At 48.7% G+C, this 23,048-nt stretch overlaps 1 protein-coding gene across 2 annotated transcripts; it reads right to left on the reverse strand.

The window, feature by feature from the left end:
• Window positions 1-17,093: 17,093 nt before the first annotated feature.
• LOC118632380 (cytochrome P450 26A1) lies at window positions 17,094-21,468 on the reverse strand. 2 transcript variants are annotated; one of them, XM_036265445.1, is made up of 7 exons: window positions 21,110-21,468; window positions 20,418-20,642; window positions 19,885-20,175; window positions 19,638-19,796; window positions 18,988-19,122; window positions 18,275-18,427; window positions 17,094-18,006 (listed from the first exon to the last, which is right to left on the reverse strand). In XM_036265445.1, exons 2-7 carry the CDS (start codon window positions 20,622-20,624, stop codon window positions 17,665-17,667), a joined length of 1,287 nt encoding a protein of 428 aa, XP_036121338.1. In that variant the 5' UTR covers window positions 20,625-20,642; window positions 21,110-21,468; the 3' UTR covers window positions 17,094-17,664. The 2 variants fall into 2 exon arrangements, with proteins under 2 accessions (XP_036121338.1, XP_036121336.1); XM_036265443.1 differs by lacking the exon at window positions 21,110-21,468 and adding an exon at window positions 20,821-21,048 and having other exon boundaries at window positions 17,470-18,006.
• Between the last annotated feature and the right edge of the window lie 1,580 nt (window positions 21,469-23,048).

Raw genomic sequence — 23,048 nt, forward strand, 5'->3', positions numbered from 1 at the left:
TCACAGAGACCCGCTGGGACTACTCGCCTGCTCAGAGAATGTGACCTAGGAAAGCCGAGGACATTCACCACCGTGGCCACACTGAGCTGGGGCCCTGAAGAAAGGCATGGGCCTCGGCCCCATTTAGCCCGGCCCTCCTCCTTCTAGCCCATAAAATCACCCGAGTCCATGACCACATTACTCTTGCGTATCACATGGGCCCAGAGAGTCGGACAGAGGCTGATCTCTTCCCAGGGGAGAGAGGCCAAGGCCATCTCCATGGTCAGTTGCCTTGCAGCCTGAATTGGACTCTAAGTCCGCCACGGGCTGGCGGTGACCGGCTCAGGTTTCCCAGGGTATATATAACCTTCTATGCCGGCATGTTTATAACCCATAATTGATGATTGGTAAATTACTGTGCTGCTCCATAATTGATGATTGGTAAATTACTGTGCTGCTCCATAATTGATGATTGGGAAAGTCACTGTATGCCCTCTAGCTGAACCTGTTTAGTCAAAATAACCTCAGTAAATTGGAATACTCCCTGAACCAGGAAATTGTTGGGAGCCAGCTATGTGTCTGACGGAGTCCACAGAGCCTGGAGGTCTTGAGTCAGAGACTCATCCTCCCCCACAATCTCAAGGAATTAGGCCTGCATTGTGTTTGTGCAGCTCGGGGCTAAGTGTGACCCAATGTACCTTGAAATACCTGGGTGTTCCTGGGTGTCCCTGTTATCCACAAGGCAAACTAATTCTATACAGCATTGTTGTAGCCCTGGGCATTATATCAAGATCCTGTTTTCTTATATCATTAAACTTTTGCTGTAAGGTATAAAAGGCATATAATAAAGCATATTGAGGCTGATCTCCGAAGACTCTATCACAGAGGTGTTCGGAATCAGATGCCAGCCGGCTAATAAACGGCTCTTATTTGGACTTTAATTCTCTAGTGGTCTTCCTTTGACTCTGTCACGCCACAACAATCTGGGGGAGGGAGCGGATGGCCATCGCAACCTCAGCTGGTGAAAACCCCACTTTAAGCATACTACTAGAGACACAGGACCCCCACCTGTTTCTGAGATGCCTTTGGGCCCAAATGTGTACTCATTTACTCATTCATACAACATTTTTTGAAGACGTGTAGAGGACCAGGAACTTCATTCTAGGTGCCAAGGGTGTGGTCACATATAAAAAAAAATCCTTCTCTTCAAGGATCTTACATCCAGTGAGGAAGACAGACAGCACACAAGATACATAAGTTAATTATTTATCAAGTTAAATGGTGATCAAGTGCTCTGGAGAAAAACAAAGTCAGCGAAGGGAGGAGGGAGGGCCCAGGGAGGAAGGAAGCCATTGTAGAGAGAGTAGGTGAGAAACCCCCTGAGAAGGTGACACGTGAACCAAATGAAGAGTTGACTGTGGTGAAAGAGTGGGTCGGCTGGGTATTTGAGCAGTTGCAAGTGTGGCTCGTGTATTTGCAGAACAGCAAGGGGGCCGCGCACAGATGGAGCCAGAGGGAAAGAAACGGGGGCTAAGGACAGAGAGGCGAGGAGGACAGAGGCTTAGAGTCATTCTGGCTGCGATGTGGAGGTCAGACTGTGGGGTAGACAGGGGTGAGCTGCCTCACTGGCCAGAAACATCAGGCCAGGCCCAAGGGGCCTCAGATCATGGAACACTGGTCCTCCACAAACGCTGCTCCTGCAGTCAGCGAATTGAATGTCTGGGAGTCAGATCAGCTGAGGGTCTGCGAAAAGCATAAGGCAGGAAGGGGACATGGGGACATGATTCCCAGGGCCTCAGGAAGTTGAGACTGGCTAATAGCTCAGCCAGGTAGAAGGAAGAGGCAGGTGGCATCCGGCAGCTAGCCGGCCAGCAAGCCAGCAAAGCCCAGGGAGGAGCCTGTCCTTCAGGCAGATGGGGTTTGCCCTTCTCCAAGCACTTGTGTTTCTTTCCACTCACCAAATCCTTCCTGAGCTCCTACTGTGTAGCAGGTGCCTTGAACACAGAGCAGTAAACAAGACAATCAAGAGCCTGCCACTTAGTGGGGAAGATGGCCAAGCAATTATATAAATAAGAAATAAGATAATTATGGGTTTCAGTAAGTGCTGTGAAGGGTAGTTTTTTTTTTCGTTGTTGTTTTTTTTATCCTCACCCGAGGACATTCTTTTTCAATATTTTGTTCAGATAGAGTAGGAGGGAGAGAGAGAGAGAGAGAAACATCGACGTGAAAGGGACACATCGAGTGGTTGCCACCCACACGACCCAACCAGGGCCGGGGACAAACTGCAACTGAGGTACGTGTCCTTAGCAGGAACCGAACCCGGGTCTCTCCAGACCGCAGGCCGAGGCTCTAACCTCTGAGCCAAACTGGCCAGGGCTGTGAAGGGTAGTTTTAATATAAAATAACTGGAGCCACCCTGGCTGGTTTGGCTCAGCGGTTGGAGCATTGGCCTGTGGACCAGAGAGTCCCAGGTTCGGTCCCCGCTAGGGGCACGTACCAAAAAAAACACAAAAACACCACATAAAATAACCGAGCCCCAGCCAGTGTGGCTCAGTTGGTTGGAGCGCCATCCTGTGCACTGAACGTTCACAGGTTTAATTACCGGTCAGGGCACAGACCCAGGTTGCAGGTTCAGTCCCCAGTTGGGGTGCAGATGAGAGGCAATGGATGAATGTTTCTCTCTCACATCAGGTGAGGAAAGAAAATAAATAAATAAAATGAAATAATTGGAAAGGTCTCCAAGGAGATGACAGTTCAGGTGAACCTGACCAAAGATCCAACCACCAAAGCATAACAGGGAGAAGAGTATTTCAGGCAGAGGAGACAGCATGTGCAAAGGCCATGGAGGGGGAAATCCGCAGTGGGTCTAAGAACCCAAGGGTTGGAAAGTTAATCAAGGACCGTGCGTCTTCCTGCTCGGGGTCCTGCACTGTGAAGGCAGGAGCAGGCTGCAGCTGCAGGGCCCCTGAGTACCAGCCACAAGTGGTCCTGAGCTCAGGGGGATGCTCACACCCCTGAGGCGCCCAGGAAAACCTGTCAGCACCAGTGGTCCTGGACTCACTTAGAACTTCAAAGAGCACCAATAACCACTGTCAAATAGTAGAAGCATTTTAATGAAGTTTATACCGGAAAATGTGATAAGAAGGTGTAGGGGCTTGCTTACTCTGTTAGTTCTTTATTGCATGAGAGTTTCATTTCTGCTTAAACACAGAAAGGAGAGAGAGAGAGAGAGAGAGAGAGAGAGAGAAGGAAGGAGGAAGGAGGGAGGGGGGAGGGAAAGAGAGGGGGGAGGGGGGAAGAGAGAGAGAGGGAAAGAAAGAAAGAAAGAAAGAAAGAAAGAAAGAAAGAAAGAAAGAAAGAAAGAAAGAAAGAAAGAAAGAAAGAAAGAAAGAAAGAAAGAAAGAAAGAAAGAAAGAAAGAAAGAAAGAAAAAAAAATATATTGTATTCCTTCCAGGTTGCTCTCCCAAAACAGAAGAATGCTATACCCATATTTTTAGCTCAATTTTTGGATTAAAGTATAAAAAGGGAAAATCCATGGACATGCCAATTAAAAGTTGCTTTGCTATACTTTTTGTGTGTGTGTGTGTGGTACATGCCCCTAGCGAGAACCGAACTCAGGACTCCCTGGTCTGCAGGCCGATGCTCAACCACTGAGCCAAACTGGCCAGGGCAGCCATACATTTTTTAAAAAGTACATAACATGCCAGTTCAATTCCAGCTAATATGAAAAATGTATGATTAAATGCATGATATCCCACTCAGGGAAAGGGCCTACTTCTTCCTCTCAAAACAATAGGACCAAAGTGATCGAACTCTTCTAGATAATACAAGCGGGCAAACAGGAAAAATCAAATCCTCTCTGAAGTTATTCTGAAGTAACAGCAGCAGCATCTCCCCAACTCCCAATACTTGCATCTCTTCTCTAGAAACCCCAGAAACCCACTCCTACCACGCCCACAGGGGGACACCTGCCCCAGCTGGACCAATGAAATGCTCACCCAGGAATTTGGATTTCAACTGACAAACAGCTTATCAGTCTTGGTAGTGGGTGGCATCAAGGTTACACATGCCAGTAGCTCCCACACAGCCAAGTCCTGCCACAGGCTCCGAGAAGTGACAAAGCTGCCGATGCCACAAGCATGTACCAGCTCTTTCCGTGGCTGATCTGGGCTCCAGGGATACTCTGGAGTATATGTGGCCTTGATCTTCCAGGCTCCTATGTAGCTCAGGAGACAGACATGCTCTCAAATCCCTGGTGGTACCCTGGGGAAGCTGTGCCAGCCACTAGGGTGACTTGGACAAGCACTTCCTGCTTGGGCCTCAGTTTCCCCATCTAGAAAACAAAGTGTCAGTCTCTCTCTTCTAGTTCCACAGCCTGTGGTCCCTGAAGACAAAGATAATCTGACTAGAGGTTGGAAGGCAGGTGTAAATTTCCCACCTGCTGTCCATCCGTCCTCTGGTGCTTTCCTGCTGCTTTCTCTGTGGCAGACGAAGCCCCACGGGGCAAACAGGCGGCCTTGGAGTGGCCGAGGACAATGGTCCTCCTGGCTGGTCCCTCAAGGCTCCTGCGGGGATGCGTGGAAAGTGCCAGACAGGCCCTCATTGAGTGTTGGGGACTGGATGACCCCAGGCTCCTCCTCCAACCAGATGGTGATCACCCAGGATTTATAGAGACTCCTCTCCTCTCTCTTCCTTCATCTCTGTTGACCCACTGCCTCCCTGAAGCTCACACAATTCCATTGTGTTTTCATTCATAAAGGAAGCCCACCATGTTCATTAAGATGAAAGACAGATAACAAAACAGATTTTCATCTTGTTTATTTGTTTTAATAATGAAAGCTTAGTTGCTCAAAATCCAATTTTTATGTCTTTTTTAAATAAATGTCTCAACTTCCCTTTATAGTTCTCTCTCTCTTAGACCTACATCATGCTCTGTGCCCTGTGGAGTTACCTTCTGAAGAGTCTTAAAACACACACACACACACACACACACACACACACACACACCCCACCCCCACCCCACCCCCGCCTCTCTCCTCCCTGGGCTCCTGGCTCCCTGGCTTCTCTCCCACTCTCTGGTCAGTCCATCTCTGGCTCCTCCCCCTCCTCCCAAGAGCCTAGCAACCCTCCCTTCCTCCCCTCAGAGTCCGACTAATATCCTCTCTCTTCACAAGCCAAGCTCTCCTGAGAAACAGACCTGGGGACACCTCCACCTGGTGTCCCATGGGTCTCCACACCACAGATTTAACCATCCTTCCCCAAGCCAGCACCTGCTTGTGGTCTCCTTCCCTCTCAGGAACCTCACCTGTGCCTGTCACGTGGCTCCCCAGCTTGGGCTCTGGCTGCCCATCATCCCTTGATTGATGGAGAGCGAGCCCTATCACACCCACCTCCCCAACGTCTCTGGCTTCCATCCCCTCCGAGATATACCCAATCCTGCTCTCACTTCCTTTTATCTGAACTTTTCCAACAATCTTACAACTCATCACCAGCTGGGGAGCTTGGGACCAGTCCCTTTACCTTCTTGAACGTCAGTTATTCTCCCTGCAAAATGGGTATGATGACGCTCACTGCTATGGGAAGATGAACTGTGGTGACATATATAAATATAAATCACCCAGCACAGTGCTCAGCATGAGCCAAACAAATGTTAATCCATCTCTCCCTTTTCCACCTCTCCAGCCTTGTTCTCCGTTGTGCGGTTTGCCCTCTAGAGACAAATCTGATTTCTAGAGTCATAGTTTGCCAAACCCGCCCTGCAATTTTCTGCTTCCCATCAACCAGCTGCAAGAGTATTGAGTGTCGGTTTTTTTTTTTTTTCATCTTAAACCAAGTTGATACTGTATAAAATTATCTAGTTATTTTTATTTATCTAAAATATGCAGATCAGGAGGATACCTGAATTTTTAAAAATAATTATGATTTCTTAAAGCTTGTCTCAGGAAGTTTTTGTAAAACAAAGTAGAAGGAATTCATTCCCTTCAGGCATTATCCTTCCTTCCCACTCTGCTTTTGCAAGGATTTGCAATTCAAATTGAGGATAAACTGTATTTTCACTTAGAAAAACACATTTTCTCTAGCAATAAAATTCTCTTCTGAATAAATCACCCACAAAAGAGCCATATCTTTACACTTTATACGTGCAACAATTTAACAAGAAAATGCTATTGATCTCTTTTCCCTTTCTTAATTCTTTTTCATCATTTCTCTAATGATGGAAATTTAGAACTGCACAATTATACACACACACACACACACACACACACACACACACACACACAACTCCTTTGTCTTTTCAGAGTCTTTTCCCAACAAATCCTCACAAATGACAGTGGTCAGCTTTAATTTAAATTATTTTAGCTGACATCAGCTTGGGGCCAGATCCTCAGTATCAATATGAAATGAAAAACTGAAATAAACCCCATGACTTCAGCTGAATTATCCTGACAGTTGCCCAAAGTTTTACATCCTCCAAGAGAACTGCTTTTGGATCACTCTAGAAGAAAAAGTGTGTTCGTGTGTTGATCATTAGAAGGGACAGATGGTTCTGGGTTGTGGAGGTGAGTGTGTGGGCTCTGAAGACAGACCCTCTGGGCTGGAACCCTGACTGTCCCCTTACCAGCTGAGGGGCCCTGGTTGAATTGCTGATGTCTCTGAGTTTGTTTTCTCATCTGGGGTAGTTGTGAGAATTAAATTAATTAAGTTGTGTAAAGATGTTAGGACAGTGCCTGGCACATAGTAAGTGATCAGTGACAATAGGTATCACTATTATTCCAGATGAAATCAGTGCCATTTCAGCGACTAAAATCCCAGAGGCAGTACAATGTAATGATCAGAACCTTTTACACAGCCAGCCTGGGTTCAAATCCTGACTCCACTGCTTACCAGCTATGTGACTCTTCAAGTCACATAACCATTCTGTTCCTCCATGGCTCCATTTGCAAAAGGGTCATTAAAAATTGTACCTGCAGCCCGGTGTCTCAGTGGTTGAGCATCAACCTATACACCAAGAGGTCGCTGGTTCGAGTTCCAGTCAGGGCACATGCTCAGGTTGTGGGCCTGATCCCCAGTGGGGAACATGCAGGAGGTGGCTGATCGATGTTTCTATCTTTCTCCCTCTCCCCTTCATCTCTCTCTAAAATCAGTAAAGAGAAAAAACCAATTGTACTTGGGTCATAGAAATGTTGTAAGAATGAAAGGAGATAATGTGAAATCCTTAGCACTTAAAGTTAATGCTTAATGAATTTTGGCTGTTACTTTTCCTTGCACCCCACAAAAATACATATAATTAATTAACTCAGAACTTTTCAAAAGGCTGTTAGATTTTCCACTTCAGTTGTTGACTAGGGGCCAAGTTGCATTACAACACACCTCCTGTTAGGGGCCTTTCCCAGAACAGGTGGGTGGAAAAGCCCCTTAGACAAAAGGAGGTCAGACTCACCCTCTCCCCACAATTGGAGGCCAGAGCCCCAGCAAGTGACCTGAGCTCAACCAAACAGATGCCAACAATTGGCAAGGGGGCCATTGTTTCTGGAGGCAGGGAAGTGGGGAGTCTGGAGAGGGGAGGGGAGAAGAAAGGGGAGACTGACAGCTGACCTGTGGGGTCTCATTCACTTCAACCACAGCACCTTCTCTTTTTCTCTGCCCTAAAATTCTTACTTACAAATTCAACACGTGGTTTTACGATCAAAAGAAGCATCCATAAATGCACTCAGAAAGTGAGATGAATCTCTTTGCAAAATACCCCCTCAATGCCCAGCCGGTGTGGCTCAGTGATTGAGTGTGGACCCGTGTACTAAGAGGTCGCCAGTTTGATTCCAGGTCAGGGCACATGCCCAGGTTGTGGGCCAAATCCCCAGTGGAGGGCATGCAGGAGGTGGCCAATCAATGTTCTCTCTCATCGATGTTTCTCTCTCTCTCTCTCTCTTCCTCTCTCTCTGTAATATCAATTTTAAAAAAAATTTTTTAAATACCCCTTTAATTCTCTTCCCAATCAGCTAAGCTCTTCTGTAATTCATTCTCTCTACTTAACAGTATCTCAGCCATTTCTCAAGGTCAGTGAATGTCTACTGTAGTCACACTATTATGGCTCCATTCTTTTCCATAATATAAACGCACTACTATTTTTCTCAAACACTCCTCTTTGGACAGACTCCTTTTAGAATATTCACTGCAATTTTATTTTATTTATTTTTTCCATATTTTGTTCAGATAGAGTGGGAGGGAGAGAGAGAGAGAGAGAGAAATATCAACATGAAAGGGACACATGGAGTGGCTGCCACCCGCACAACCCAACCAGGGCTGGGGACAACTGCAACCGAGGTACGTGCCCTTAGCTGGAACCGAACCTGGGTCTCTCCGGACCGCAGGTCGACGCTCTAACCGCTGAGCCAAACCGGCCAGGGCTTCACTGCAATTTTAAACGCACATCCTCATTGACCCAGCCCCCTCACTTTCGGAAATCAGTCCTACAGAAATAAAGCACCGGTTTGTAAGTACAACTATGTACTTAGCACACGCTGCTTGAAGTATCTGAAACTGGAAATAACCTAAATGCCCAGCAGCCTCCCCTGATCTGTGTTATTTATAGCATTTTATTTGGGGAGTGGGAAAATGTCGATGGTAAAAGTGTTTTATAGAAACCACTACTCAAGCCCAGGTGAGAATGAGACTTTTAGGTTCCTTCCAAGAATGAAATTCTAGGTGCCTTTTATTTTGGGGAACCAGCGGAGGCAGGAAGGAAAAATCAGAGGGGTATGTCAAGGTCAGATTACTACAGTACAAGTGGGTCATTGTTAGGTCTGTTTTACCTGCCTGAACAGTAACCCTGGATGCTCAGCAAGCCCACTTTCAGGTTTTGCCCCGGTCCAGAGACTCTCAAACTGCAACGTGCATGAGATTCACCTGGGACTCCTGGTAAACTGCACATTGAGCCCTGGCCGGTTGCCCAGTGGTTAGAGCGTCGGCCTGCGGTCCAGAGAGACCCGGGTTCGGTTCCCGCTAAGGGCACATACCTCGCTTGCAGTTTGTCCCCGGCCCTGGTTGGGTCGTGCAGGTGGCAGCCACTCGATGTGTCCCTTTCACATCGATGTTTCTCTCTCTCTCTTTCTCTCTCTCTCTCTCTATTTCTCTCTCTCTCTCCCTCTCTCCCCCCTCCCTCTCACTCTATCTGAGCAAAAAATGGAAAGATGTCCTCAGGTGAGAATACAAAAATAAATAAATAAATAAATAAATAAACTGCAGATTGATTCAGATGGTCTTGGGTGGAGCCCGAGATACTGTATCTCTAACCAGGGACGCAGACGCTGCTGGTTCATGGACCACACTTTGAGTTGTAAGGATCTGATTAACTCAATTCTGCTGCCTGAAAGGAATTTTCCTCATTTGCCAAATACTGTGGGTAATGAGGGTGACCGGGCATCTGAGTCTTCCCAGGACTGTCCCAGTTTTTCCACCGAAACCCCTCAAGCCCAGGAAACCAGGAAGGCTGGATGAGACTGGGGTCAGAGGACCCAGAGGCCTGAAGGTAATATAAATGGATGACATGGGCTGGTTGGAGACTTTGGTAAACAGAAGAGTTTTAAACACCCACTCTCTCAGGCTGTACCCCAAATCTCTAACTCACAATGCTGGTCCAGATGACCCTTTAGACTCTAGCCAGCCGAGAAATTTTGTAATAGATTTTTCTGATGGCGACTGTAAATGCCCATAAATGATAGGTCACAATGAAAATAAGTTAGAAAATATTAAATTTATATAATAATATAATTAGATAATGTTATCAAATGCATTACATAATATTAGAAATATTTAATACATAATATTAGAAATATTTACTACATAATATTAGAAAATATTAGACTGCCCAGAAAAGAGATAAATACTTTCAAGACAGGGCAGGAAAAGTCTACTCATGCACCCGACTGTGGCAGCCAGCCTCCTAGGTGGGCTCCAGTGATTCTCACCTCCTGGTATTCACACCGACCTGTAGCTCTCTTACACTGGATAGGGCTAACCTGTGTAATCAATAGGGTGTGTGGAAATGATGGAGTAGGACTTCCAAGGCCAAGTCATAAAAGCCCTGGCCAGTGTGGCTCAGTTGGTTGGGTATCATCCTGTGTACCAAGAGGTCGCTGGATTTCCAGTCAAGGCACACGCCCAGATTTTGGGCTAGATCCCCAGTATGGGGTGTGCAGGAGGCAGTCTATCCATTTTTCTCTCTCTGATTGATGTTTCTCCCGCTTTCCCTCTCCCTTTCTCTCTCTCTAAAATCAATAAAAGCAAATTTAAAAAGAAAGAAAGAAAGAGAGAGAGAGAGAGAGAAGAAAGAAGGGAGGGAGGGAGGGAGGGAGGGAGAAAGAGAGAGAGAGAAAGAAAGAAGAAAGAAAGAGAGAGAGAGAAAGAAAGAAGAAAGAAGAAAGAAAGAAAGAAAGAAAGAAAGAAAGAAAGAAAGAAAGAAAGAAAGAAAGAAAGAAAGAAAGAAAGAAAGTTGAGGCCCCTGTGAGGACACCCAAGCAGTCCTATGAAGAGATTCAAGAAACAAGGTCCTGAGGCCTCCAGCCAGCAGCCGCGTGAGGGAGCCATCCTGGGAGTGGATCCTCTAGCTTCAGTCAAGCCTTCAGATGATGAGCCAACCTCCTGACTGCAACCTAGTTAGAGACACTGAGAAACAACCCCTCAGCTAAGCCACCCGCAGTCAAGCACTCTGGAAACTCCTCAATCATCAAAGACCCAAGAAGTTGCACACTGACAGCCAACAGGGCCACCAACAAGTTTTATTTTGGCTGCATAATTTTTTAAATGTGAATTAGTTACCAACATCTAGAAACAAGATATTTCCATGCAAATCCAAATTTCCAGCATCTTCTGAAAAATTGGTAGGGCTTTCATTCTACAGGTCAGGGATAGGCAGGGGCTGAGCAGTGTCTGCCCCTTACGAGGAGACTGGCACTCCCTGCATCAGCTCACCCACCCCCTCTGGACGTCTCTCCCCTGGCACATTCCCCTTGTTAACATTACCTGCTGGCCCTGTTGAGTCTGTGATCCTTGACTTAAACAGAGGAAGTCTTTTCCCCAGTAGCTCTCAAAGTGTGGTCTCGGGACCAGCAGTACTCAATCTGCATCACCTGGCAACTTTCTAGAAATGTACATTCTTGGGTCTATTCAAAAACTCTGGAGTGAAACCCAGTAATCTGTATGTCAACAAGCCCTCCAGCGGATTCGGACACAGGTTCAAGTTTGAGAACCACTGCTTCTCATAAATAAGATGTCTTGCCTTTGGGAACTGTACTGGTTTCCTAGGGCTGCCATAAAAAAGTACGGCAAACCAGGTGGCTTCAACAGAAATGTCTTGGCTCAGGGTTCTGGGAGCTAGAAGTCTGAGGTCAAGGTGTTGGCTGTCTCTAAAACCTGGAGTGGACTCCTTCCTGGACTCTCCCTAGCTTCCGGGTTTGTGGGGAATCTTGGCCCTCCTTGAATTGTGGGTGCATCCCTCAGCCCTCCATCCTCACATGGCATTCTTCATGTGTGTCTTATCATCTTCCTTTGTGGGTGTTGGTCCCTGTATCCAGTGCCCCCCCCACCTGCCTTTCTTTAAAATACGTTTTTAGTAATTTTTTGGAGAGAGGAAGGAAGAGCGAGATAAAAACACCAATGTGAGAGAGAAACATCCATCAGCTGCCTCCTGCACGGCCCCCAATGGGGATCGAGCCCACAACCCTGGCATGTGCCCTGACTGGGAACTGAACTTGGACCTCTCAGTTCGTGGGACCACGTTCAATCCACTGAGCCACACCAGCCGGGCCAGTTTTCCCTTCTTATAAGGACTCCAGGCATAGAGGATTAAGGCCCACCCCAAGATGTCATTTTAACTTGATTGCCTCTGTGATGACCCTATTTCAAAATAAGGTCACATTCTGATGTTAGGACTTCAACATTTATTTTTAGGGGTGGGGTAGGGGACGTACAATTTAACTCACAACAGAAATCATTTTCTGATGTTCAGCAGAAGGAACTCAAAATGTCAGAGGGTCCAGCTCTACCAACGTGCAGACCCAGCCCTGCCCCACCAGAAATGCCAGCAGTCTGTGCCTTCTGTCAGGCTCTGTATCAGACCCTTGGTGGCCACACAGCTCCAGGTCCTCACGGCCCCTCTGAGGCACAGGCGCTGTCAGGGGCACAGTGGGGAGCCAGAGCCTGGGAGAAATTTGGTCTCAAATAATCTGCTCACCTGCCCTTATTTTCCTGACACCTATATAAATCAACAATACAGTGGGGGTTTTTGTTTGTTTGTGTGTTTTATCCTCACCCGAGGACATTTAATTTTTTGTTCAGATAGAGTGGGAGGGAGAGAGAGGAAGAGAGAGAGAGAGAAACATTGACATGAAAGGGACACATCGGACGTGAAAGGGACACATCGAGTGGCTGCCACCTGCACGACCCAACCAGGGCCAGGGACAAACTGCAACCGAGGAACCGAACCTGGGTCTCTCTGGACCGAAGGCCAACGCTCTAACTGCTGAGCCGAACCAGCCAGGGCACAGTGGGTTGTTTTTGTTTTGTTTTTTAATTAAGGGCTAATCCTACAAAGTATTGGATAGCAGACAGCCAGTCTGGATTCTCTGAGCCTCAGAATTCTCAGGTGCGAACTGAAGGGCTTGGGTGATCTGTCCACGATCTCCCTTCCAGCTCTAAATGTCTGTGATGAACTGACATTAAATGAACTTTCCATTTCAGAATACCAAATCCCCTCCTTTATCATTAAATAAATCACTGTTACACTGGACTGTACTTAATGAACCCATTCATGTGTTTTGTCAAATATCTATTATAAGCAAAACACTTTGTCCTCTTTTGCAATGCATTTGAGTTAAGTGAACTCATTAGTGACTTCAGGTAAAAATCTTGAAGCCTCTTTGGTCAGAAATGAGAGTAGGTTCTAACCTCTGGCTGGAGCAGGGAGGGGTGGGCAGCGTGAAAAATCGTGCAGTGTAGGTCAGCTTCTGTGTTGTGGGTAGGTGGTTATGAATATTGCAACACGATAACTCTCACCCAGAAAACCCACCGCGTAATCCAGGGCTAAGTTTCCACCCTGTCCCAGGGTTCTAACTCAAGTTGACTCTACTTCAAACGAAGGAAAGCTTGTTTGGCTAAAGACCCATGGAGCGTTGGTTTCAGGAATGTGACATGCTGTTAAACCACAGCCGTGTAAGCTTGCGGCCACTGAGATTTTCCAAGGACGAAAGTTTCACTTTTCAAAGAAAAATATGGCACCACAAAGCTGGAGACACGTAAGGTGAATGGTGTGGCTCGGCCCCAGGACTCTTTCCCTCTCAAAGAGCAACTACGATGTGTGAGTCTGTTCTGGGAGAAGGCAGGGAGGTGCATGAGAAAGCTGTTACAAGATTCCAACGATGAGCCCTGGCCAGTTTGGCTCAGGGTCGCAAGTTCAATTCCTGGTCAAGGGCACGTACCTGGTTGCAGGTTCAATTCCCAGCCCAAGTCGGGGTCCTGTGAGAGGCAACCAATTGATATGTCTCTCTTGCATCGATGTTTCTCCCTCTCTCCCTCCTTCCCTCCCTCCGTTCCTTCCTCCCTCGCCTTCCACTCTATCTAAAAAAATCAGTGGAGCCCAGCCGGTGTGGCTCAGTGGTTGAGAGTCAACCCATGCAGCAAGAGATCGCCAGTTTGATTCCTGGCCAGGGCACATGAGCAGGTTGTGAGCCTGATCCCCAGTGGGGGGCATGCAGGAGGGGACCAATCAGTGTTCTCTCTCATTGATGTTTCTATCTCTCTCTCCCTCTCCCTTCCTCTCTCTCTAAAATCAATAAACAAAAAATCATTGGAAAAATATCCTCAGGTGAGGATTAACCAAAAAAGAAATAGATTCCAATGATGAGATAGTTCTTGCCTTTTAGTCTTTTCAGGAGGCAGAGAAAGTTGGGTTAAGTCCAATGTCAGCCGATGGCATCTCGGAGACCTGGGAGAACTGGAAATGTTGCTGGGTATTACACAGAAGCCAGGTCAAGTGGATGGTCAGGAGGCACAACTCGGGGAGGTCTAGAGGGGTGCAGGAAGCCCCAGGGCACTGGCCAGGAGAGACATTCCCTAGTAATCAACACAGGGGACGCAGTGTCAATCTGAGGTCATGCATCAGGCCCCCTGGGCTCTCACCCACCACATCTGTCAGGAGGTTGGGCAGAATGATCACCAAGGAATGCTGGACACTGCAGGAAGAGGAGGTGGGGTGGCCTGTCTCCCTAGATTGGAGTTAATTAAGCATTTCAAAGTAGAGTCTGAACTGAATTCATACAGAATCAACTCTCAGAGAATCACTCTAATCATCCCTAACCCAACCTCTCCCTCCATGTCGGAATCTCCACGGTGGCTTAGTTATCCAGCTTCTGTTTGGATGCCTCCATTGACAGGGAGCTTGCTCTCTCACAAGGTGGCCCGAGTCATCACCAAAGGGCTCTAGTTGTCTCAAAGTGTTTTCCTTACATGGTATTAACATCTCCTTCTTCTCACCTACCCTCCTAAGTGCATGCTGTGTCCTTCAGAACAGGCCCAAACCCGTATTTTCTGCAACAGCCCTTCATTTAAAGGCGGGGCCACCAGAACATCTCAACACCCCTAATTCCTCCCACAGTGCTCTGGAAGGGTGGCTCCTCCACCTGGCCAAGTCCCCTGACTGAACAATGACTAGTATGCTCATATCCTTTAAAACTCATGCTCCTCACTCCCCCAAAACCGAGAGTCCTTTTCCAGGGATAATGAGAGCAGCACAGTTCAGAGCATGGACAGAATGTGGGCAACACCGGAAACGTGAGCCAGCTGACCTCGGAGACCGCAGTGGGATGGTGGCCACTTCAGGAACTGAATGATGATCCAGATCAACCCAGCCTGAGGTGACCCCTCCAGCCAGGCAGCCCTGACCAGGCCTGAGGCTGAGTATTTGCTCAGCCCTGAGTGGTCTGTAGCCTCTCACTGCTTGGGGTAAAAGGCCCTGGGCCAGAGTCTTGGATGCTGGATTTCATGGACACTGGTGGGGAGAATCACTGGGCCCTGAGCTTGGCATAGAAGGGAGAAGCCCGCCCCCTTGTGGACCTCTGGGGGGTGGCAAGGTACGAAAAGCACCCTGAAACCTCTCAGGTGATAGAGGTTTGGGGGAGTAGCCACTCCCTGTCACTGCTCCTATTTTACCAGTTGCCTCTGGTGGCCTCAAGAGAATTGATCTTGACTGTCACAAGGCAGGAAAATGGTGGCAGGGATATGATGAGGAGTTAGGAAGTGAAGACCCCGGGGGTCTAGTGGTTGGGCAATAGAAAATTGGAGATAAATTAGGCAGGTGTTATTAGCTGTTGAAAAAAAAAGTAAGTGCGTGTGGAGGAGAGCGCACAGTAGGAGCACTTTCCTAGTTCTGTCACTCCCGGGGGGGGCCCAAGGCACATCACAGTCCCTCTGGGCCTCCAAGGGCGAAGCTAGGTGAAGGCCACAGTCCCTCTGAATGCAAATTATAGACCCAGGTGACGGCTTTCACATGCCAGTACAGGCAATGGTCTGTCCTTGGTGTCGCCAAATCCCTGATTGAAGAGAAGAGGGCATGAGAGGTGGCCAGGGCGAAGGGCATGTGTGGAAGGGGAGGCAGAGGACACCAGCTTCAGCAGCTTGGCAGATCCACCTGTCCCTGTCACATGCCCTTCCATCATTGTGCCAAGTCCCTGGGAGCTCCAAAGAGGCATTTAGCAGTGGTCTCCCCTCCTTCCGGAACCTTGGCCAAGTCTAACTCTAGTATCGTGACCTCCTCCCGAAACACTTCCCCATTGGGGGGCGTTGCGTGTGCCATACAACATGCTTGCCCCAAGCCCATTTAATATACACTAGGACAGCCCACAAGCCTTGATTCTGCCTCGCACGCCAAACCACCTTTACTCAGCACTGAGCACATTAACAAAGATTATATTTTTAACGTATTTTCGAGGTAAATTCTGCACTGCTCTGTAATCAATGGCTGTAATTGGGCTTAATATAGCCCTGGGAAATGCAAGCCAGAGCACTTTCCTCAAAGCTCTCCAGATAAAAAATAAAGTTAGATTTTAAAAATTGAATTATATGCTAAAATGGTTCAAATTTCTTTCTACTCTATGCTCGTAGAGACACCCAGTCACGGAGTCACCAAAAACGTTTTGAAAGGTTGTTCTCTGGCACAATAAAAAGTACTGAAACCCTTAAAAACTGGCCTTGTATAAATGATCTGAAATAAGGTCCTCAGGCTAGTGTGCTCCTGGCTGGAATGATCCAGGGGACTGTTACCGGGGGAGGGGCCATCTCTGCACACCACAGTACACAAAAGCTTGGGCTGCAACTAAGTAAGCCTATAATTTCTCATTTTTAAAATAGGTATTATAAGGTTATCATGGGCATTATAAGTTGTTATGTAAACACTCCTTAAAAATCAAAGGATTCCAACAATAAGGACAATCTAAGTTCTACCCAAAAAACTAAAGTCAGGTAGAACATGTAACCCTAATTGTAGACAGACCCTTTTCAAACACCTATTTAGACCACCCAGTTTCTGCAGCGTTGCCAAACTCTAAAATTGTAATGAAAATTTTAAAGTCCAAAACCTACAAGCCATCAGAGGTTCAGTGGCAGATTGTGCCATTCCGATACTGAAAATGTGCTTACACAAGTAAGCCAGCGGGCTAACCTCTCTGGATTGAGTCTGGCCTTCAGCTCCGAACATGGCTATGCCAGGGTCAGAAATGTGACAAAACTGTGCTTTCACGGAGGTTAGCCAAGGTTCACAGGGTCATGACTGGGCCATTTTATCAGTCATGTCAGGCTCACACCCTATTGCCCAGCACAGATAAAAACTTTATCTGTCAGTTTGCTAAATCTACTCCTGCTTTATTTTCAATAAAGAAAACCTGGACTCGCTTATCTAAACCAGAGACTACTGGCCTTTCCCAATGCTCTTTTCATGGCAACTTCTGAGTAAAGGAAACACACCAGTGAGTTGTGGTCTCACTTTAGTCAATAATTGTCCATGACTGGAGTGACTGGCTTTGTCTCGCCTAAAGCTTGACTTCAGGAGACAGTTGTGGTGATGTGTGACAACATGGATATGTTTATTAAACATAATAAGTTTATGACTGAAGGTGTTACATTAAAAGTGCCATCTTTTCAAAGTCATCTTTCCCTAAAATAAACTTCCCCCAAATGTAAAATTAACTTTGATAGATTTTCCAAATAGTAATTTTTCCTGTGGTAATTGAATTTCCTGAGTTACCTTTGCACTAACACACATCCACATATATATTCTGTAATAACCGTTAAGAGAAAAAAAAAAACAGCTAAAGTTGGTTCCTCACAGATAGTAGATATGGAGAGATGACAGATAAAGCCATGCAGGCAGACATTTAGAAATCTGGTTCAATATAATATGTACAATTATTAAACCACACAAGAATCTTAAATACAAGACAAGCACCTTCAAATTTTACTTTATTTGGAAACTATACAAAATTCATTATTTTAATATTTAAAGACTGTGGTACTGTAGTAGAGACACATAAATATTATAATATACATTTAGAAATTAAATATAATAAAATCAACATGACACTATGTAAAAACTCATATGTACATTTACAATAAGTCCAAGGTCTAGGCATTCACGTCCATCAGATTTCCCCCTGGAAACGGGTGAACCTCGCCGGGAGATCGTCCACAGGGTACACCGTGGGACTGGTTTTCATTGTAGGAGGTCCATTTAGAAGCCTCCAGTCACAATGCCTGGCCAGCTCCACTGTAAATATTTTGAGAAGAATTTTTGCAAACTCTTTCCCTACACAGCTCCTAAGGCCTCCTCCAAATGGAATGAAGCTAAACCTGGATGCATCCTCAGGGTGCGGCAGCATAAATCGGTCAGGGTTAAATTCCTCCTTGTTGGTGAAAATGTCTGCTACGTCGTGAGTATCACAGATACTGTAGATAACATTCCAGCCCTTGGGAATCTGGTATCCCTGAAAAAGATTATGAAGTCCTGAAGGCTGACAAACTGGAATCTAATTTTCAACAACAAAAAGCTATCACCGATATCTTTGAAGGAGTTATGAATTAAAAGAAAGGGTGGGAGGGAGAGACAGACAGACAGATATTCAGGTTGCTAAAATGTGTCCACATGGGACAGGACACTGTTACCAAAAGCATTAAGGAATTTAAACCAATGCCCGGGAAGCAAGGGGAAATTTAAAACCACAACAAAAGGGGAGGGGAGAACTTTTCACTTACATTTAATTCAAAAGTCTTAAGGGCAACCCGAAACCCTCCTGGAACTGGAGGATTCAGTCGAAGTGTCTCTTTAATAACACACCCAATGTATTTAAGCTGTTCCAAAGTTTCTATGTCCAACTTGTTGTCTTGATTGCTCTTGCAAAGTAAACCCTATCAAAAGTCACAGAGGTGAACGGTTATTTTGTGCTCCAATAAAATCAGCCCAGCAGATGTAAACAGAGCTTAAGTGGAGACTATACCCAAAGGGCCCCATGATGAAAAAGAGTGAGGGGGGAAACACTCAGCAGCTAGTGACCATTTGTCTCCACCCCTTGGCCCAAATCCACTATCTATTTGCAATTCCAAGAGAAAGCTGTTCACAAGGTAGAACCACTTAGCTTCTTCCCCACCCCCACCACCTGCTGCCACCCACCTACAAGTCCCTAATTCATGCCCTTGAACACACAAATCCAAGGAAGTGGAACCTATCTGAAAATCTCCAAGGTTCTGCAAGAGGTGGAGATAGGAATACAAGGTCAAACCCTGTCTGAGTGGGATCACAGCTCAAGATTCCTCCCTCTTTATTCACCAAGCGCTTTCCCCACTGGCTCACCCACTCCTGGGCCCGCACTTTAAAATACTCAGCTTAGGAAGCACACTTACTTATTGGGAAGTTAGCTAGGGAGCCGCGGGCTTTCTTAAAGTAGCAGGGAACCCCCAGAGTCCCCTACCTTACTCTTCAGCTCCTCTCGCACTTTCTGGAGAACATGAGGGTAGAGCCCCAGGTAAGTGATCAGAGACGTGGCTGCACTGGCGGTGGTTTCATGTCCTCCAAAGAGGAGTTCAGTTGAAGATTGCTTCAGTGCCTGAAAGTGGAATAAGATGAACGTTTTTACAAGTCTGCCTGCAATTTTGCAGAGGGATTAACTACTCAGAACCCAACTGAGGGTTCTGGAGGGAAGAGGAAAAGGGCTGTTTTGCTGACAGAATGTCAAGGAAAGCAACGTTTTAAAAACAAAATGCACCGTCCCATTAGTTCAGCTGAAACAGGAAGGCCAGTAAAATCCCACTTTACTCGGAACTTTTGACTTAAAGCCTTAACTGTATTAAGTTCACCCAAGATTCTTTATTTACAGTTGGCAAATTCTAAGTTTCCATTTAAGACCTGGAAGGGCTAGGGTTCGCTCCCTGTTCGGCTGCAGACTCTTCCACAGCTCTCCTACCTGTTGTCTCAATTTTCCGTGTCCCATCGAGGGGGTCCGTGCAGGATGCCCATTCCGGGAAGCTGGGCCCCAGGCTGGCGCTTTGGGGATTTGGGGAACCGCACTTGGAAAACCAGATGCCCAAACTCCGCAGTGACGCTCCTGAAGCTGCCACTCACCTGCATGTCCAGCCTCTCTCCCCTCTCCCGTGAGTTCTCGATCAACAGCTGCAGCGCATCTTTGTAGCCTCCGTCCGCCTCCGCCGTCCGCAGCCCGCAGATCTTGGCGCGAATGTTCTCCTCGATGCGCGCGTGTATGAGGTTCCGCGCCTTCATGCCCTGAGCGCAGAAAGCGCACCGCTGTGAGCAGAGGCCGGGCACCCGCGCCCCGGATCCCCTAGCTCTGCACCTTGCATGCCGCCATTACCCGGTACAGCCCACTGAAGGGCACGTCGATGGGCAACGAAAAGAGATTGCGAGTCATTTCCTCGAAGGCCTCCACCAGCTGCTGCTCGGCGTCCCCGCCGCTCGCCAGACGGGGCTCGCAGCCCAACAGGATGCGCATGGCGATGCGGAACATTAGGCGCTTCACCTGTGGGTAGACCAGGAGGCCCCGCTCGCCGCAACTCAGCCACTGTTCCAAGCAGTTGTCAACTTCTTCGGTGATCACCGGCACGTAGCACTGGAGCGCCTCGCGGCTGAAGGCCCGCATAATTACCTGAGCCCCGAGGAGGAGAGAATGTTAAAACCCGGCCCCACTCCTCTCTTCCAGCGTTCCCTTCCAGACACCCCAACTCCGCCAGACCCAAGGCACTTCCCGGCTGAGAAAGCTAAGCTGAGCTGGAGAGGGTCCTAGCCGACGCCTCCTGCAGCTAGCGCTCGCCCAGCATCTCTCTGCGTGAATCCCTCTGGCGAATGGGGTCCCCCTTCTGGTCCAGGCGCCTTCACTTCCACCCTCACCTTCTTGCGCTGCTTGTGCGAGGAGTCGTGTAGGTTGGAAAGGCAGCCGGAGCCCAGGATGGTACGCACCGACGCGGGCCAGTGGACCGACACCAGTCGGTGCTCCCCGAGCAAGATGCGCCGCACATTGTCGGCGCCCATTACCCGCACGGTGGGCCTCCCAAACAGATGCGTCTTGTAGATGAAACCGTATTTCCTGCGTTTCATCTGCAGGAACTTCCTTCGCTGCAAAAGGAAAGCGGAGGAGAAAGGCGGGCGTGAGGGGGCGCCGGGGAGCTCCGCGCCTCGGGCTTGCCCAGATCCTAGCGGTAGACACGTCCTCCCGGGGGCGCTTGCTCCGGCTTCAGTAGAAGCCCGGAACCGAGTCCAGAGAATCGTCCTGTCCCGCCCCAAAATCCCTTACCTGTAGCACCATCTGCAATGTTTCCCCAAAGAAGGGAAAGCCCATAGTTCCGGGGGGCAAAGGGAGGGAGCAGCTGCGGTCGCGACTGCTCACGCAGTACAGGTCCCAGAGCTTGATCGCGGCCAGGAAGAGCAGCAACGGTAGCACGAAGGTGCAGAGCGCACTGGCCAGCAGCGCCAGGAGCCCCATAGCGCCCTGCGACCTCCCGCGCCACCTGCCGCCGCCACCAGCACTCTGAACCCAACCACACGCCCGCTTTATAGGCGGCCCAGGTTGCTGCCCACGTTACCTTGGTCAGACAAATTAGTTCACCCAAAGTTCATCTTTAATTGCGGATTGGGTCCCTGGCTCCTCCCCCCGCGAGGCGCTGCCCAAAATCTTTAACCGTTTGTTCCACGCCGAGGCAGAGGCGGCGCGGTGGCGGCTTCCCTCGGAGCGCGCCTCCTGGAGCGCGTAACTAGGAGCAGCCTGCCTCCCCCATGCAAGGTGTGTGGAGCTCCGAGGTGGCGACAGGGGCCGACCCGGGCTCCGGGTGGCCGGAACTCCAAGCCCTGGGCTTCCTGGCGGTCTCTGTGGAATCCTTCCCGTCGAGTCCGACGGTCGGTTCCAGAACAGAGCTGCCTTCATTGATTTTCCATTTACAGGCGCTACGTGGGCTCCCTTCCACCTGCTGGGGAAGCAAAGGGAAGTGCGTTCAGGGATCGTCAAGCTGCTTCATCCCACAGGTGGGGAAACTGAGGTCCAGAACACAGAGCAAAACGGAAGACTTCCCTACTTTTTCGAAGATCCCGCAGAAGATCCCGGGGCCAGGACTCATGCGAGAGCCGCGGGAAATCAGGCATGACCCAACCTCCTCAAGAGGGCCGGCATTCATGAAGTCATGGACCGTCCAACTTAAGAGTACAGGAGAGCCTCCAGGTCCCTCAGGACTCCAGGTGCAAACCTGCACAAGTCAGCCCCAGTGGGGGACCGCAGGGGAAATTCCTCGATGGCTCGGCAACCATCGCTCTGAGATCTGGTCACAGCCGGCCCGATTCCGATGACTCTGGGGCTTGCAGCTCCAGCTAAGCATAGGGGAATGGGGACCGTAGCCCCGGCAGGATCAAGAGACGGAGATAGAGGAAATAAAGCCCGGGGGTCTAGACTCGGAGACCCGGCTCCATCTCTAGTTGCATCACTTTGGGCAAGTCACTACATATCCTTGCCCCTGTTCCTCCTCCTTAAATTGGGATGATCATTCCCGGCCAGTCTGCACCTCGGGATAGTTGTGAATTTCCAAAAGGAGCTTCTGGTTGTAAACACTGTTCTTAGCTCCAGGCACGCTAAGCTACATGCATTACCAGCGTGACCTGGATTCCGGTCTCTGAAGCCTTCTTTAGCTCTCCCGGCTCCCACCCAGCATAAAGCCACCCGGGTGAGATGGGTACTCGGTCCTAAACCCAGCCTCTGCGGGCCGCCAATGGGAGTGTTGGAATCCCAACTGGGAAGAGAGTCTGCTGGCCTTTGCCTAAATACAGCTACTGTAGCCTGTGCTGCCAATACCTAGAGCTCGGACACTGCGGGAAGCGCACGTGCGATCCCCGCTTCCCACGTGGCCAAGCCACACCGCCTCCAAGCAGGCAGGGCCACGTGCTCCCTTGGTTTGGGCGCAGAAGACACCAGCGGGGCCGAAAACGAAACAGGATAACGTACGTTTGTTTAAAATTGAACACTGACACTCGCACGAGCCCACCTCACGCTTTGGAAAGAGTCCCATGGAGATGGGAAGCTCTTTATTCTTGAGAGCTGTTAAATACGTGGCCCTGCAGCGGTGGTCCCCAAAGCCCGCGGGATCGGAAAATGTCTGCGGTCTTAGGGACCGGCAGACCCCGCAACGCTCCAAGTCCGGGTCGCCACAGGGCGTGTTTCAAAGAGTTAGCGGTTCCCCATAACTCTACTTGGTGTTTCAGAGGTTCTAGAAAAGGGTGTCTCCTCCTTGTCATTGCTTCTGACGATCTGGAGACTATAACTGGTGCCAGCCAACTTCGGGGCTCTGGTAGAAACTGGAGCCAGACGCGCTAGAGGTATTCTCAGAAATCTCCGCCCCGCCCCTTTCTGGACAGTGCCTCTGGCCGGTGAGTAAAGCTGGCGAGCGGGGGCGTGACCTGGGGCCCAGTCCCAGTCCTCCAGCCTGACCCGCCTGTGACCCCTGCAGGCCGGACCGTGACATCCGAGTGAACTCTGCAGGG

The sequence above is a fragment of the Molossus molossus genome, unplaced genomic scaffold (assembly GCF_014108415.1).
Source record: "Molossus molossus isolate mMolMol1 unplaced genomic scaffold, mMolMol1.p scaffold_m16_p_17, whole genome shotgun sequence".
Taxonomy (NCBI): domain Eukaryota; kingdom Metazoa; phylum Chordata; class Mammalia; order Chiroptera; family Molossidae; genus Molossus; species Molossus molossus.